The sequence below is a fragment of the Anopheles gambiae genome, chromosome 2 (assembly GCF_943734735.2).
Source record: "Anopheles gambiae chromosome 2, idAnoGambNW_F1_1, whole genome shotgun sequence".
In the NCBI taxonomy this organism is placed as follows: Eukaryota; Metazoa; Arthropoda; class Insecta; order Diptera; family Culicidae; genus Anopheles; species Anopheles gambiae.
In genome coordinates, this window is record NC_064601.1 from 62,941,402 (window position 1) to 62,958,390 (window position 16,989).

Consider the following 16,989-nt stretch of genomic DNA (forward strand, 5'->3'; position numbering starts at 1 on the left):
TCAAAAAACTGTGTTTCTTGTGCAAAAGTAAGAAAAGATCCTCCTAAAGTACCAACTCATGTATGGAAGCGTCCACAATCAGTTTTTGAAAGAGTACATGCGGATTACGCTGGGCCATTTATGGGTATATATTTTCTTATTCTAGTAGATGCGTACAGCAAATGGCCTGAAGTAAAAATAACACCGGATATGAATACAGACACTACTATAGACAAAATGCGAGAAATTTTTGCCACTTTTGGCTTGCCATCAATTTTAGTGACCGATAGAGGTACACAATTCATGTCAGAAAAATTCCAAACATTCTTAAAATCTAACGGAATAACCCATAAAACAGGAGCTCCTTACCATCCCGCAACAAATGGTCAGGCAGAAAGATATGTACAAACAATTAAAGATAAAATTAAAACTATGCAATGCCATAAATCTGAAATTCCAAAAAAGTTACAAAACATACTGCTAGCGTACAGGAAAACAACTCATCCAAGCACAGGGGAAAGTCCCTCGCGGTTAATGTTAAACAGACAGATACGGTCTCGGCTTGATGTTATGGTACCAAAAATCGAAAAGAAATCCAATCCCGAAGTAGTACACAAAACGACAAGATCATTTGCAGTAAACGAAAGAGTAGCAGCAAGAGATTTCCTTTCCCAGACCGAAAAGTGGAAATTTGGAACGATTACAAAGAAGCTAGGAAAACTGCATTACGAAATACGATTAGACGATGGAAGGATGTGGAAAAGGCACATAAACCAAATGAGATCTGGTCCTGAAGAAATATCAATCCACCATAGTAGTAACCAAAACATAGAACCTTGGATAGATGAATCAGTTTATCTGCCAGATAGGATGGAAGAGTTTCAACTCCCTCATGATTCAGAAACGGAGATGGTTAGATCTGATAATATCAATGAAGATTTAGCTTGTGGAGAAGAATCTCAAACTCAAGTTAGGAGATCAACAAGAACTCGACAACCACCAATTCGATACCGTGATTAGGGATTATTACTTTAATTTAGAATATAAATATGAATTGTCTTTCACACTTTAGCAAGTAATCACTTTATATTGTTAGGAGGAGAGAGTTGTCATATACGTCTGACAGCTGTCCATCGACAGAAACTGCTAGTTGGGTAGCAAACAGCTGTCAGTGAGAATAAACGGCACTCTGTGTCTGAACTACGAACGAAACACATGTGTCTTCCTTCCACGAGTTATAACAGCTACTATAATTAAATTACTCATAACTCAAATACGGCTTACTATAATTCCAATACTCCTCCTTAAGCCGATTGTTGTGTAATTCCCATAAATCGTCGATTACGTTCTTGTTTGATTCGTTGTAACGCTTTTGTAAGTCCATCTGCAACTTGCTCTTCAGTGTTAATGTAATGGAGATTCACAACATTTCGATCCAAAGCATCCCTGATGTAATGATGTCTTATATCGATATGCTTCGTTCGATATGCTTCCTTCATTTTTTGCAATACAGATAGTGCTCTGATTATCACAAAACATCTGAATTTAGTGCTTCTTACCAAATTGTTCTAACAATCCTTTCCACCACGATGCTTCTGGTACCGCCGCTGACAATGCCATGTATTCCGCTTCGCAGGTTGATAATGCAACAGTTGGTTGTCGTTTGCAACACCATGACACCGCTCCTCCTTGCATCAAGAAAATATATCCACTGGTGGATTTCCTATCTTCTGTATCAGTGGCCCAATCAGCATCTGAATATCCAATTATTTGTTCGTTACCTTTTCTGGAATATTTGAGTTTCATCGATGCCGTTCCTCTTAGATATCGCATAAGATGTTTTACAGCTTGCCAGTGACACGATCCAGGATTATTGTTGTATCGGCTCAGCTGATTAACTGCAAACAGGATATCAGGTCTGGTGCATTGAGCTAGGTACATTAGGCACCCTACAGCCTCTTGATAAGGCACCGCTGACATCGCTTCCTTTTCTTCTTCTGTCTGTGGCGACATTTCCTTAGTTAGCTTTATGGAAGAGTTCATAGGAGTAGCAACAGCTTTGCAGTCTTGCATTTTGAACCGGGATAGGATAGTTTCTATGTAGGCTTCCTGGTCAAGTGCCTTTCCGTCATTTAAATAATTCACACGAATCCCTAAACAATGTTCAGCTGGTCCCAAATCCTTCATCCGGAACATACTGCTCAATTTCGTCTTCAGTTGATTCTTCATTTCTTCATTGTTACTAAAAATCATTAAATCGTCCACATAAATGGCTACAAACAGCATATTTCCTTTGCCATTATAGAAATATAAACATGGATCATACTTCGATTGCTCCAAACCCAGTTGTTTCAGTGCTGCATCTAGCTTCGTATTCCAGACACGACTTGATTGTTTTAGTCCGTACAACGCTTTGTTCAATCGACATACCATGTTTTGCTTGCCAGGCTGCTCAAAACACGGTGGTTACTCCATGTTTATTATTTATTTTATTTATTTCATACACAACCGACGGACCATTGTGTCTAATCGGCAACCTTATAATTAAAGTAAGATATGTATAACAATGATCATTTATAACATATAAATAGACCTCTAGTTATAAGCTAACATTAAATGTGACGTAGACGCAATTTCTCCTTGAACGTAGATGTAGACATACTAAAATCGAACAAATCTAACACTTCATTGAACTCGAGGGACATACGTATAATGGGGTGTCCCTGGCTATGGTTGTTGCGGGTACGCGGTACACGGAGATGGAAATTGGATCTAAGAATCCGACAGGGAGCGAACAAATTGATGCTGGCTAGTAATGCCGGGGAATCGATCTCTCCGTTAAGAAGCCGAAATATGAAAAGGCATTGGGCGTTTTTACGTCGAGAGCAGAGTGGTTCAAGTCCGAGAAGCAGACACCGCTGATGGTAGGTGGGCCGAGCGTGGTGGGATTGCCATGGAAGGAGTCGAACCGCGTACCTGGTGAGTCTCCGTTGAATGGCTTCGAGGCGATTGATGTCACCAACGCCAAGCGGGCACCAGATCGGACAACAGTACTCCATGGCACAGAAGATCGACTTGACGCACATGGGATCGGTAAACTCGCTACAGGTCCGCGTAATTAAACCAAGTAGCTGATTTCCCTTCGCAACAACGCTATCAATGTGAGGGCGAAATGACATCTTCTGATCGAGTAGCACCCCCAGATCACGGATACATGTCGTGCGAGCCAAAGCCGTGTTGAGCATAGTGTATGTAAACGTGATGGGGTGACGGGCTCTGCTGAATGATATACACTGGCATTTATCAGCACACACTTGGAGGGCGTTTTTGCTGCACCAGCTATCCAGATTCTCAAGGATCGTTTGAAGGCGTACACAGTCACTGTCGTTTCTAACTGGAGCGAATATTTTTACATCGTCGGCGTACATTAGGTGTTGGCCTGGCGGTAAAACGAAAGATAGATCATTTATATAGATGAGGAAGAGTAGCGGTCCCAAATTACTCCCTTGAGGCACACCGGAGGAGCTGGTGAAGGAGTGAGAACGATGAGATCCTATGCTTATGTAGTACGAACGACCAGTTAAATATGAACGCAGCCAGGTGATGTGCCAGTCGAGGAAACCGAGTTTTTTTTAGCTTCGAAAGCAGAATATCATGAGAAATACTATCGAACACAGCCCTGAAGTCGATATATACTGCATCAACTTGAGTACCACGATCCATGTTGTTGAAGCAGTAGCCAACAAATTCAGCAAGATTTGTGGTGGAAGATCTCCTTGGGAGAAATCCATGCTGACTAGGGCTCATATAGTTTTGAACTGCTGTGAGTAGCGGATTGTATAGAATGAGCTCAAACACCTTTGCACAAGCGCATAGGGATACAATGCCACGATAATTACTAGCATGAAGTCGACTGCCTTTTTTATGGATAGGAACCATTCGCGCGTGTTTCCAGGACGCAGGATACGTGCCACGCATAAGGGAATCATTAAATATTTTGGCAAGAATGAGTGCGAGTGATTGACGGCAGTGCTTCAAAATGTATGCGGGAATATTGTCAGGTCCAGATGATGTAGATGGTTTTATATCGTTGAGTGTGCGCGCAATTAATGCTTCGTCAATTGTGGGTATAATAAAATCGATAGCATCCGATGCAGTGTTGCGGGTGGCCTCTGCTAGTGTGTTAGGATTGTGAACAGGAAGGGTGAATGCATCAGCGAAACGATTGGCGAAAGTGTTGCAAATATCGGATGTATCGATACTAGTTTGGCCATTGTAGCTCATTGACGGAGGGATACTTCTTACATTGCGCCGTTTGTTCCAGAAGCACCAGAACCGTGTCGGCTTAGAAAACAGCTGCCTTTAGTACGGCGAATGAAGGAGCGGTAGAGCACACGATTATGTCGACGATAATTGTTCAGTGCATCGAAATAAAATTCTCCTATGCAGCGATGATCTCGTTCTACTGTAATCCGCGTAGGCTTTTGATTTTATTTTTTTCAACCGTCTTAAAGATGCATTAGACCAATCGGGGCCAGACTTTCGTCGAGCAACAGGAACGCAGGAGTTAATCGCTGAGCGCATAAAAACGCTAAAGAAATCGGTGGCTTCGTCGATAGTGGCAAAATTGGAGCAGTCAAAATTGCGGTCAAACGACACAATAAGAGAATTCATACGTTTCACATTCGTTTTGAAGAAATTTCTATTGACTGTACTGCTAGTGTGACTGTTGGTGGTGTGGGATAGTTGTACGGGATAATAAATCATCATATCCAATGTAGGATGATGAAAGTCCTCACTGAGAAGTGGAATACTACAGTGTGTTACGTATGGGAGGGAGTTCTCTAGAGCCGAAGTACCATTCACAGAGTGCAGAGGTGTGATTGAGTCGCACAAAATATTGGTTGCGGCAAGGTTTGCGAAGACCAGATCCAATTGACGCCCAGATTGATTTGCAATACCACTCAACTGAAATAATCCGGTACTATGCAACCCATCCACGAAATTGGTATTAGCCACGGAACTGCATAAAGGTGCATAATGTATGACAGAATAACATGGAGAGCAATCTCTTCTTCCAAGTATCTTTTATATATATAACTCTTATGTATATCTCTTCTTCCAAATCTCCTTGTAGAAAAGCAGTTATTGCATCCATCTGATCCACCAAAAGATTATCTCTGGCCGCTAGTGCAAATAAATATCTCAGGGAACTATGACGAACTACGGGTGAATATGTTTCGTTATAATTTACCCCCTTTCGCTGAGAATATCCCTTTATCACCAAGCGCGCCTTGTAGCGGTTGACTTTTCCAGCGACATCATGTTTTGTTTTAAACACCCATTTACATTTGATTGCTTTCCTACCTTCTGGAAGTGTTGTCAATCTCCATGTGCTGTTGTCAACGCTTGATATTCTTCTTGCATCGCTACTTTCCAAAGTTCTGAATCGTTACGCGACATTGCATCCTGGTGTGTGATTGGATCCTCGCTTGAATTGCTGCTCATGATCTTTAAACTGGTAACATTGCTGAAAATACCAGAGCCATGTGGGATTATACAATCATTATACTTCTCTGGGACTTTACGCGTCCGACTGCTTCGCCTCAGGATTTGCGATTGAGATGGTATAACGAGAGTATCGCTGTTCACAGCTGCATCATCATCGACCACTGTTTCGTCACATTCGTTACTAGTTCCATCGGTAGCTTCAGAAGTTTCATTGTTCGCGTCCGTGAAGTATTCGCTGTCGCTGTCCTCGTCCTCATTTTCACTCAAAACTACCTCCATTTGTGATGTAGTATTCGGTGAAAGAGAAACAGTCTCTTCATGTTCAAGGAGAATCATATTCCTTCTGCTTGAATTTTCTTGGATAGGAACAGCAACACCTTGATTAATGAAATTTACTTCACGACTGACTGTTATTTTCTTCGTTCTGATGTTGTACAATCTATACCCTTTGGTAAACTCATCGAAACCAGTCAGAATGCACTCCTCTGATTTAGCGTCCCACTTCTTGCGACATTGTTTTGGTACTAGGACCATCGCACGTGTTCCAAATATCCTTATATGGGAAAGGTTGGGTTTCTTTCCTGTCCATGCTTCCTCCGGAGTTACTTCGTTGCCTTTGGTTGGGGAACGATTCAGCAAATATACAGCCATTGCCACAGCTTCCGCCCAAAAATGTTTTGCAAGCTTAGCCATATAAAGCATGCACCTTGCACCTTCTACGATCGATCTGTTCGCTCGTTCCGCCATACCGTTTTGTTCCGGGGTGTACGCATTGGATTTCTGATGAACTATTCCGTGCTTATTCAGATGTTTTTTGAATGTAGCATTTACGTACTCTTTACCGTTATCTGTTCGGAGGACCTTAAGCTTTCTTCCGGATTGCCGTTCCACCATTGCGTGAAAATCCAGGAAAACTTGCGCAACCTCAGATTCCGATTTAGTTTTTAAAAAGCATGTCCACATCCGGCGGGATTTATCGTCAATAAAGACAATAAAATAACGGTTTCCACCTAGTGACTTAATCTCCATCGGCCCGCAGATATCAGAATGAACTAAATCTAATATCTCAGCCGCACGCGATCCTTCTTTGCTGAACGGGTGGCGACTCTGTTTCCCCATCGGACACACCTTACAGTCGGCCATGCTTCCTCCGTCGATATTGATTCCATCTGCCAATCCGTTAGCAAGGCTGCGCACACCGTTGATGTTTAGGTGTCCCATCCGTTGGTGCCATAACTCCAAGCTTCCTGTAGATGAAACCGCCAAAGCATTTTTCTTACCTTGCTTGCGTTCTTGAAGCTTGAAGAGGTCGTTTTCATGGCTGCCCGTAGCTACGAAATCGCCACCTTTGTCAATCACTTTGCATCCATCGTTGTTAAAAACGACGATGTATCCTTTCCTGACGATCTGGTTGACGGACAATAGATTCACCGATAGGTCTGGTAATACTTGAACATCACAAACAGGAATCTCATCGTTGCTACACGAAGGCTTCGCTATGTACGATCCCGTTCCGGTGATTTTCATATTACCGCCGTTAGCCGCTACCACAATACCATTCGATGGCTTCACATTTTGTAGGAGTTCCGCGTTTCGTGTCATGTGAACACTAGCTCCCGAATCAAAATACCAATCTTCACCGTTGGCTGTCCCGATAGTAGAAAGCTTGTCAGCTTGTGGAGTAGTCCGACTCTTCTAGTAAGACCAGAATCTTCAAAAGCTCTCTCCAACATAGCCCAAACTTCTCTTGCTGTCGTTGCTTCCTTGACGTGCACATAATTCAACGGATCAAGAAGAAGGATGATTTTTGCTCTTGCCTTGCGATCCTTGCCTGCATCCACGGCAACGTAGCTCCCGTCGTCATTTTTTTTCGGCTTTACCACGCACCAGAGATCTTCGAGCTCAAGGAAGGTTTGTACCGCAAACTTCCAAGTGTCCCAATTTTCTCTACCGGTAAGACGGAAGATTGCCAGGAAGATTCGACGAAACTATGCTACTACCTGCAGCGCTTGAGGATCCAGTGGAGTTCGGGTTCATCTTAAAACTTCTTCAGAATAACGGCGAAAAGATTATGCTTCAATCACTGTACGCTTCTGGGTTCTGGGCCCATAACCTATTGGAGGTAATGCAGTAAACCAGCTTGGTGTACGGTTAGAAACAGAATGAATTGTATTTCATACAAAAACTTATAACTACACAACGTCATAGGCTACTATAATTAAATTACTCATAACCCAAATACGGCTTACTTTAATTCCAATATTTACAATCAATTTTAGTAATTGTAATTTAATAAAATGAATTTAAAACTTGCTTCGATGATAAAATAATTTAAGAAAAACAACAATATAACCAATCGCATTGTATAATATCATAAACCAGTTATTTTGTGTATTAACTGTAATAATATAATAATGTATGTGTAAAAAATTGCATTCTCCTGGCCCTCAACGCTCGATCATTTAGAAAGCAGCTGATCTAAAGCAGTGGTATCCAACCTGTGGTCCGCGGATCACTTGAGACAAACATACTGCAATACAGGATATTTCCAGTTACTTTCGAATGAAAATATTGTTTTCCCCGCGTGCAAGAAGTTATCGCTCTGACCGATTGAAAATGAAGTGGCCGTAATTCGAAGCAAGATGGTACTTCAGTATTCATTGTAAAGGTAAACACTAACGTAAAAGCAAAATATTGTTTTCATGTTATGCTCACGATGACGATTTTAAAACAAATCGTCCGTACTATGAAACACGAGCTGGAAACTGTAAAGTAGGAGAAAAAATATCGTTTAGAACAGGAGTCTCCAAACTACGGTCCGCGGGCCGCATGCGGCCCTCAATAGCCTTTAATGCGGCCCGCGATGACTGAGTGAAGGTTAAATTAAAAAGCTTTCTTTTCTGACTAACCAATCAAAATTTATTATTTTAATTCTGGAAGACGAAAATCAAGATTCAATAAAAGAAAGCTCCAGAAATTGAATGTATTTTGCTAGTATTTTCTCATTAAAACAAGATTTGAACTTCCACCCATTCTAAAGGTAGCGTCAAAATGGTCCTCAACAAAGTTGATTGTGAAGCAATGCGGCCCGCGAACTGAAAAGTTTGGAGACCCCTGGTTTAGAACCATCGTTCTTGTCAATAAAACACAAACGTAACTAACTTAGCGAAAACGATAACTTTCCGACCTTTAACTTCTTTTGAGTATAAATAAAACCAACTCTGATCATGGCAGGTCAGATTTGTTCGGATTGTCAGGATAGGACTAAGCCTATCCATCATCTATCGACTTCTCATTTAAGGAGTTTACTTATGTCCTCCTACCCAAGGTAAGCCCTCTCCAAGGTAAGGTAATTTCAACGTCCTAAAGGTTTGTATGATCGCCTAGACCAGGTATGTACAACTGGCTCTTGAGAATATTTTGAGAAATGCTGTAAGCACTGCAAACCAAAAATCTGTTCTTACTATTTGCGTCGGATAAAATTATCGTAATTTAACTAGATTATTCATAAACAACGGGTTGTTTTTATAAGAAATGAATATACCACCAGAACATTTAGGACTTGGAAATTAGCAAAAAACGCAACAAATGAAAAATATCCTATTTCAATAATAAGGATAAAATAAATAGCAGGTGACTTTAAAAGTATATTAAACATTTTTTTTAAATAGCACAATGAAAACCATCACACATTTTTAAATAAGGAACGATTCCAGATTTGAAGCAAAGAGTACAAAAAGTCAATTTGTTTCTTCTTCATCTTTTCTTCATCTCTTCATCACAACAATCGTTGTCGGTCAAGGCCTGCCTGTACCCACTAGTGAAGTGAGCTTGGCTTTCAGTGACTTATTGTTACCATAGCAGGATAGTCAGTCCTACGTATGGGAGAACAGTCTATTCGGGGCTTGAACCCATGACGGGCATGTTGTTAAGTCGTGCAAGTTCACGACTGTTCCACCAGACCGGCCCAAAATTCAATTTGTTTAACAATGAAATAAGTGTAGATGTCCCATGTAACTGCAGTTGTCATCACGATCTTTATGATGCTGATAAGATTTTTCTTTATATACTATAATTAAAATTAGAAAAAATATAAGAAAGATTCAACATAGGTTTGAGACACGCGCGCGTACAAGTGGATATTCGGGATCTATTTGGGGGAATTAACGGTTTGTACACGGTCTGGGAGGTCACAACAGGATTCACTCATTGATGATTGTAAGTGGCAAATTCCACATACAATACATTAAGTTCACCTGCTTCGGAAGGTAGTGCCCTAGAGCCAATCATTAGCACTAGTGGAACTGGCCATATGCATGTTGCAGTTGTGTTCCGATAAGTAGTGCGCCGGAGCCATTAGTTGGTTCTTGGCGAGCTACGTAAGGGATACATTAGATTTTCCTGCTTCGGAAGGTAGTGCCCTGGAGCCTGCCATTGGTGCCAGAGACCCTGGGGCCAGGGGTTGGCACTAGTGGAACTGGCTATATGCATGTCGCAGTTGTGTCCTGGTAAGTGGTGCGCTAGATCCATTTATTGGTTGTTGGCGGGCTACGTAAAGGATGCTAGGGAATACCATTTTTTTCTTGATGAAACTATGTTGGTCATCTTGGGTGTGTGTATGACTCGGACAGTTCCTCTGAGAATTTTCCGATGCCACCATTTGCTCGTACAAAATATTTTAATATAATTATCAAAGTAATATTATCGTAAAGATACTTAAGTCCTTCTCAAACATGTGTTGGGGAAAGAGGTGGGACTCATCATTATCAACAATAATGATTTTACAGTATTTTATTTAAATATTGAGGTATATTTTTTATTCTCAACTTTGCGGCCCGCGAATCACTGAAAATCTATACTTGCGGCCCTCTGATGAAATGAGTTTGACAGAGCTGGCCTAGACGATCAAGTGTCGAAAGTCCGCTTCGAAACAGTATCCACAGTACCCAAAATATGAACATACCCAAAGCCTTTAACATACAAAGCCAGTCATTTAGTCTAGTCATTGATATCGATTAAAAATTAGCAAAAAAAAGTATTGAAATTGAGGTTTTTATTGATGCGCAGGGTGGCAGTCCATGCTGCTCATGTTCATATCTGTTTTTTTTATAAAGTTTTATACAGATGTGAACTGTATTTTGTCGAAACAAGTTTGTTGATTTGATATACACTCACGGCTACCACGAAATTTCAGCAAGAACAGCAAAGTGGTGTGAAGATTTTTCTCAGCCAAAACGTTAATCCCGCAAGCCGAATACGCACCTAAAATTTTATCGGGGTGCCTGTAAGCGGTTACCGAATCTAATTTTTGTTCATCACGAGCAAGCGGGCATCGCATTATGTTTTCTTTTGAGGCTCAGGCATGTCGTTTTGACATAATAAATAAATAGCTGCATTTTCAGTAATTTGTTTTACTGATTGTAGAATCCACTGTTTATTCCGTCGCTTATCCAACACTTGTACAATTCGCCGCTGAAGCACACACGTCCGTTGCGCTCGATCGCTCACGCTCGTCTGCCCCGTTTGCTCTGTCTCCGAACTATCTCCTGTCAAGTACGTCTCGATCTCCCTCTCTCTATATCCTCTCTCTCTATTCATATTCCTACATCCCTTCCCTATCCGCAAATGTGAAATGAAAATCATGTGAAAAAAATCTATTCTATGATGTTTTTCGTAAAGTCCACTATGCATCGCTTTCACTTAATTTGAGTGCAACTTATTACTACTAGTTCCAGTCCGGGCCGTCCTTCATCTATACCGCCGTTATTTGATTTAGTTTTTCTCTCTCTTTTCCTTGTGGGTCAAATCTAGAACGAGAAAAAGGATTTATTGGTATCTGGATGGAAGTTTAGTCGTTCTTTTTGGGCGTGAATGTTCGCCCAAATTGTTATCCTGATTTTGTCTGCTCTGAGTAGGAGTACTGCTTGTGGGAGTTTCTCCTAGCATCGATGTTCCACTATGTTGATATTTATTATCCGCGTAATCCTTTTTTGGATGTATCTTCTTTAAATGGGACACTGGTCTTCGGAATTTGATGCCCTGTTCGTTGACTATTATTGTGTCATTCCCCGAGTGTTTTAGGACAATGTATTCATCATTGCGGAACTTGGATGCACATTTGTCAGGTTCGTAGTTCTTTATGAGAACTTTGTCACCGATGACGATGTTGGAAGGTCTTGCATGCCTTCGATTGTCTGCATAGATTTTCCCTTTTTGTTTCTTAATAGCGTCTTCGTCTTTTGTTGCCTCGTCCCGATTCCAGAAGGGTTCAGTTCTGAGCGATGGTAGCAAGTCTTTCACGGGTCTATTTGTTAATAGTTCTAGTGGGGCTTTACCTGTTATGGTATGCGGTGTTGTATTATACGAGTAAACATATTGTTTAATGTCCTCTCTCCAGTCGGTTTTCTGTGATTTGGCTATACGTAGGGATCTTAAGATGCCGCGGTTCGCTCTTTCAACGAGGCCATTCATTTGAGGCCAGTACGGAATTGTGTGTACGAGGCGAATATTCTTTTTTGTACAGTAATTTTTAAATTCTTCACTAGCGAATGGAGGGCCATTATCACAACGGATTGTCTCTGGGTATGTGTGTTCCGAAAATACTGATTCTAGCGCTTCTATAGTTTTTGCTGCATTTGTTAGCTTCATCTCGATTACTTTTGTAAAGCGGCTATAGTAGTCAATGACTACAAGAAATGTAGCGAACTCTTTCGCGGAGAAAAAATCGATGGCGAGGTCTTGCCACGCTCGGTCAGGCATTTCTTTCCTTAGCATAGGTTCGGCTGGAGTTTGGGAACTAACGGCAGTGCAACCCGCGCATTCTTGGATTCGTTCGGTGACATCACGGTCCATGTAAGGCCACCAAACATTTTCCCTAAGGTATCGACGCATACTCACGACTCCAGGATGTCCTCTATGTGCTATGTCCAGGGCCTTTTTACGCAGGATGACAGGAAGAACTATCCTGTCGTTTCTAACTACGATGCCATTGATCACGCCTAACTCTTTAGAGAATGCTTGGTATCTAACAAGCGTTGGAGGCCAGTTATTGTTCTCTATAGCTTGCATAACATCTTTCAATGTATCATCGCAGAGTGTTGCTTCTCGGATTTCTTTTAAGGTAATTGCTGACGCCCCTTCGCTAATATTGCAAAGGTAGTGTTCTGAATCCTCGTCAAACGGTTTTTCTGTGTCTGGAGATTGGAAGCATAAACGGGATAAACTATCAGCTATATTAATTTTGCCGGGAATGTATTTCACATGAAATTTGTACGGTTGTAAGCGAAGTGCCCACCCTTCATCTCTCGAGCACGCTCTTTTCCCATCCTGATATTTCCCTTCGAATATGTACTCAAGGCTTTTATGGTCTGAAAATATTGTGAATTCTGTGCCAAATAGGTATAGATAAAATCTTTCTACGGCCCACCCTACTGCTAAGGCTTCTCGCTGAGTTTGGGGGTAAACTCTTTCAGTTTTTGTAAGTACTTTGGACGCGAAGCTTATTATTCGGGGTATATTCGAAGGGTTTCTTTGACATAGTACTGCTCCAAGTCCCACAGGTGAAGCATCAACGTAAAGTTCTATCGAGTCCTTTGGGTCGAAGAAGCCTAACCGATGGACGTTTTCCGAAAGTTCATTTTGAAGGCTAATGAATGCCTCTTTTTGTTCTTTACCGAATATTTCAACGTCTCCTCTTATAAACTGGCGCAAAGGTTCTGAACGAGTGGATAAATCGGGAATAAATTGCCCCACGAAATTTATCAAACCCAAGGAGCTACGAACCTCTTCCTTGGTTGCCGGAGTTCTAAAATTATTTATCGCTTCTATTTTCGAGTTTGAGGGGCTAATACCGTCAGCACTTACATTGTATCCCAGAATATCGAGGTAATTAGTTTTGAAAACGCATTTCTCTTTGTTGAGGGTCGCGTTGTTTTCCTTTAATATCGACAACACTTCCGATACTCTTCGGTCATGTTCTTCTTCGGTTTCACCTGCGATTATTATGTCGTCAATGTATATGATAACTCCGCTTATGCCCTCCAATATTTGGCACATCACTCTCTGGAATATTTCGGGTGCGCAGTTAATGCCAAACATGAGCCTAGTAAACCTCATGAGCCCTCTACTTGTCATGAATGTAGTTATGCCGCGAGATTTGGGGTGTAACTATATATGATAGAATGCTGATGTAATGTCCAATTTTGAGAAGAACTTTGACCCTTTTAGTTTGTTCAGAAGCGTGTCGATCATGGGTAACGGGTAGTGTTCCCTTTGTATGGCCTGATTCGGGTATTTCATGTTTATGCAAAGTCTGATGTTGTCCTTCCCTTTTGGGACCACCACCATGGGCGAGATCCATTCTGGTGGGCCTGTAACGGGTTCTATAATTTCTTGTTCCAACATTTCTTGAATTTTTGCATCTACTTTCTCTTCCATAGCCGCTGGAATTCGGAGATAAGCAATTTTTTGGAGTAATAGATGTATCAATGCAAATTTTTACTTGTATGCCTGGAAATTTGGGGAAAGGGTTACACTTGCTATGTAAGCTGTTGACGCTTAGACCGACTTTAAGAATTTTTAGTTCTTCCGCTGTTCGTTTACTTAACAGAGACTTGTGCGCCCCTTTTACTACAAAAAACTGTGCATAAGCTGTTGGTTTTGCTTCATTAACAGAAATGACTGCTTCGAAGATGAGAATGACCTCCAAGGGTTTATGACTGGCGTAAGCAGTTATTTGGCGATCGCAGCCATATTTCTTTTTGTAAATTGTGATGCCAGCAGTAAGAAGGGATTTCCATACGATTTCCGTAACCGTATTGATTGCTGCTCCAGAGTCAATAAGGAATTCTACTGGGTATGTATCAATTTTACAAGTTATTATACAGCTGTCACTGCGATTAGCCTGTGGTGGGGTATAAGTTATTTCCATATAATTAGTGAATTCATCAAGCTTAGTCGTGCCGAAACTCAGGTTAACATATTACTAGGATTCTACTAGCCCTCGTATGATCATTTCTACTTATCCAACTATCTTATCAGATATTCCCCCTCCATCAAGTACTTACGTTATCATGTTGTGCGTTTACCTCTCTTGTAGGACGCGTCTCTCGTGCAGTAGAACGATCCATCTCTCGTATGTTGTTTGTTGATCTTGGTTGCTTCCAAACATAGGGAGAATAAGGCTGTCGTCGTTTGTTGCTGCATTTCCGGGCAAAATGTCCTATCTTTCCACATTCGTTACATCGGGCTTTCCGGGCAAAACAACCGGTGGATTCTCTTGTGTGCTCACGAGATCCGCACCGATCACATTCCGGTGACATTGCGGACGGCCTTTTGTTTCCTGTGCGATCGTGTCTAATGTGTGACACAGACGCTGCTTCGTGCTCATTATTAGAAATTGCTTTCTGCTTTGCAAGGATTTCCCTGTTGAGTGCGAAATTGGCTAATTCGTCCAACTTCATGACATTTTCAAGCCCTTTATCTCGGACTTTAATGTCTCTAGCACCTGCCGTAATTTGATGAAGGATTTCTTTCTCTTCGCGCATTCCGAAATCGCATTTCTTCGCCTGAGTGCGTAGTTTCAGCATGAACCGATTGAAGGGCTCATCTGCCTGCTTAATATTTCTAAACACCTCCAACTCTATGCGTTCGTTTCGTTTTCCTACGAAGAATTTGTTTAGGCGTTTGATGGCGTTGTCAAATTCAGGTGTTTCTTGAGCCGCAAATGGCACCTGCGTCTGTGATGGGATGATCTCGTCCTCAGCTTGGCCTAGGTTGAAATATATGCGTTGAAGATCTCTTCCTCCTCGGGCCAGCATATACACGAATTTCTCATGCTGTGAAAGTGGCCCTTTTAGCTCCAATATTAGGAGAAGAGCTCGCAACCACTCTTCCCATTCCGTACGTAAATCAGAACAGTTTACGTCGGAATTGAAGGGTTCTAGCGGAAATTTTTCAGGATCCATCTGGAAAAGCATTGTTAAATATATGTACTGTTGAAACCTTTGGTACGATCGACGTACGATTGTGTTAGGCCATTTATTTGATTATCAAAATTTCAACTAGTTTCATCTCAACAACATTATAGGGGTTAATTGATTACATGGGCTTGTTTCTTAAGCTGAGGTTAAGCCGGTCTCACTATTTCTGTGTTACTTCCATCTCACTTCGACGCTGCGGGTACATCCGGACTCGTCTTGTGCATTTCAATCATGCTGTTCTCACTCGTGAATACTCGTTCTCACTTCTAAATAATCCTTCTCACTTCTACGCTGCGGCTATCGCCGGGATCGTCTGTTTTACTTTGATAGTACCGGGCTCACTTGTGAGTGAGCTTTCTCACGTCGACGCTACGGCTACCACCGGGCCCGTCCTTTGTGCTTCGGTTGACCCGGACTCACTTCTCGAGAATCGTTTTTTCTGACACTACGGGTACGTTCCACCGGTCTTGTCTTTTGTAGTATTAGTATCATTGTTTTTTCCACTTGCACGCTACGGGTACCACCGGGCTCGTCTTTTGTGCTTCGGTCATACCGGGCTCACTTCTCGAAATTCGTTACCTTTTTTTCCCCGACGCTACGGCTATCACCGGGCTCGTCTTTTGTGCGCGCTCACATTCACCTATACAAAGCTCACTCAGATCATTTTTTTTTTTTGCTGCGAGTAATACCGGACTAATCGCATGTGCTACGGCCAAGCCGGTCTCACCATTACGATGTTACTGCTTTCCAAGGCCTTAACTTACCCGTTTGAACAATTTACGAATGCAAAGCAAACTTTCCTAATTTCCGTTTTCCTAGCAACCATTGTCACTTTGTACATGTATACTCTATTTCTAGCCATTTCACCGGTGATTAGGATGATTACGATCATGCGTTACTTACTTTTATACCTCGTCGGGGTTCTATGTATGTGTATATAAAAAAGGAATACCGGCTGCGCCAATTGTAGAATCCACTGTTTATTCCGTCGCTTATCCAACACTTGTACAATTCGCCGCTGAAGCACACACGTCCGTTGCGCTCGATCGCTCACGCTCGTCTGCCTCGTTTGCTCTGTCTCCGAACTATCTCCTGTCAAGTACGTCTCGATCTCCCTCTCTCTATATCCTCTCTCTCTATTCATATTCCTACACTGATATTCAGTTAAACGACAAAACCATGTATTACTCAATAGCTTTCAGTGAAAAATGTACCCCCCCCCCCCCCCCCCCCCCCCGGTCGATGGATTTGGTGAAGGGGCCCCATCTACCATAACGCCTAGGGCCTCGGAGGGGCTTGACCCGCCACTGATCTACCTTTCAGAAGTCCAATGGTAGCGGCACACGATCTGATCGTAGTGGCATAAGATTCGACCGTAGTGGAACGCGATTCTACAATGGTTGCACGCATTCGATCGTAGTGGCATGCGATTCAAAGCAGACGGTTTGCGATTCAATGCAAACGGCACGAGATTCGAACGTAGATGGAAACAGGATTAAATTAATGCGATAAATGTCCA

The 16,989-nt window shown here is 42.0% G+C and overlaps 1 protein-coding gene across 4 annotated transcripts; it reads right to left on the reverse strand.

Moving 5' to 3' along the window:
* Positions 1–10,895: 10,895 nt before the first annotated feature.
* On the reverse strand, positions 10,896–16,873 carry LOC133391050 (uncharacterized protein K02A2.6-like). Of its 4 annotated transcripts, none has more exons than XM_061641039.1 (3): positions 16,374–16,873; positions 14,556–15,455; positions 10,896–12,683 (listed from the first exon to the last, which is right to left on the reverse strand). In XM_061641039.1, exon 3 carries the CDS (start codon positions 12,556–12,558, stop codon positions 11,317–11,319), a length of 1,242 nt encoding a protein of 413 aa, XP_061497023.1. In that variant the 5' UTR covers positions 12,559–12,683; positions 14,556–15,455; positions 16,374–16,873; the 3' UTR covers positions 10,896–11,316. The 4 variants fall into 3 exon arrangements, with proteins under 4 accessions (XP_061497025.1, XP_061497023.1, XP_061497024.1 ...); XM_061641041.1 differs by having other exon boundaries at positions 10,896–11,297; XM_061641038.1 differs by having other exon boundaries at positions 10,896–14,392.
* Positions 16,874–16,989: the final 116 nt, after the last annotated feature.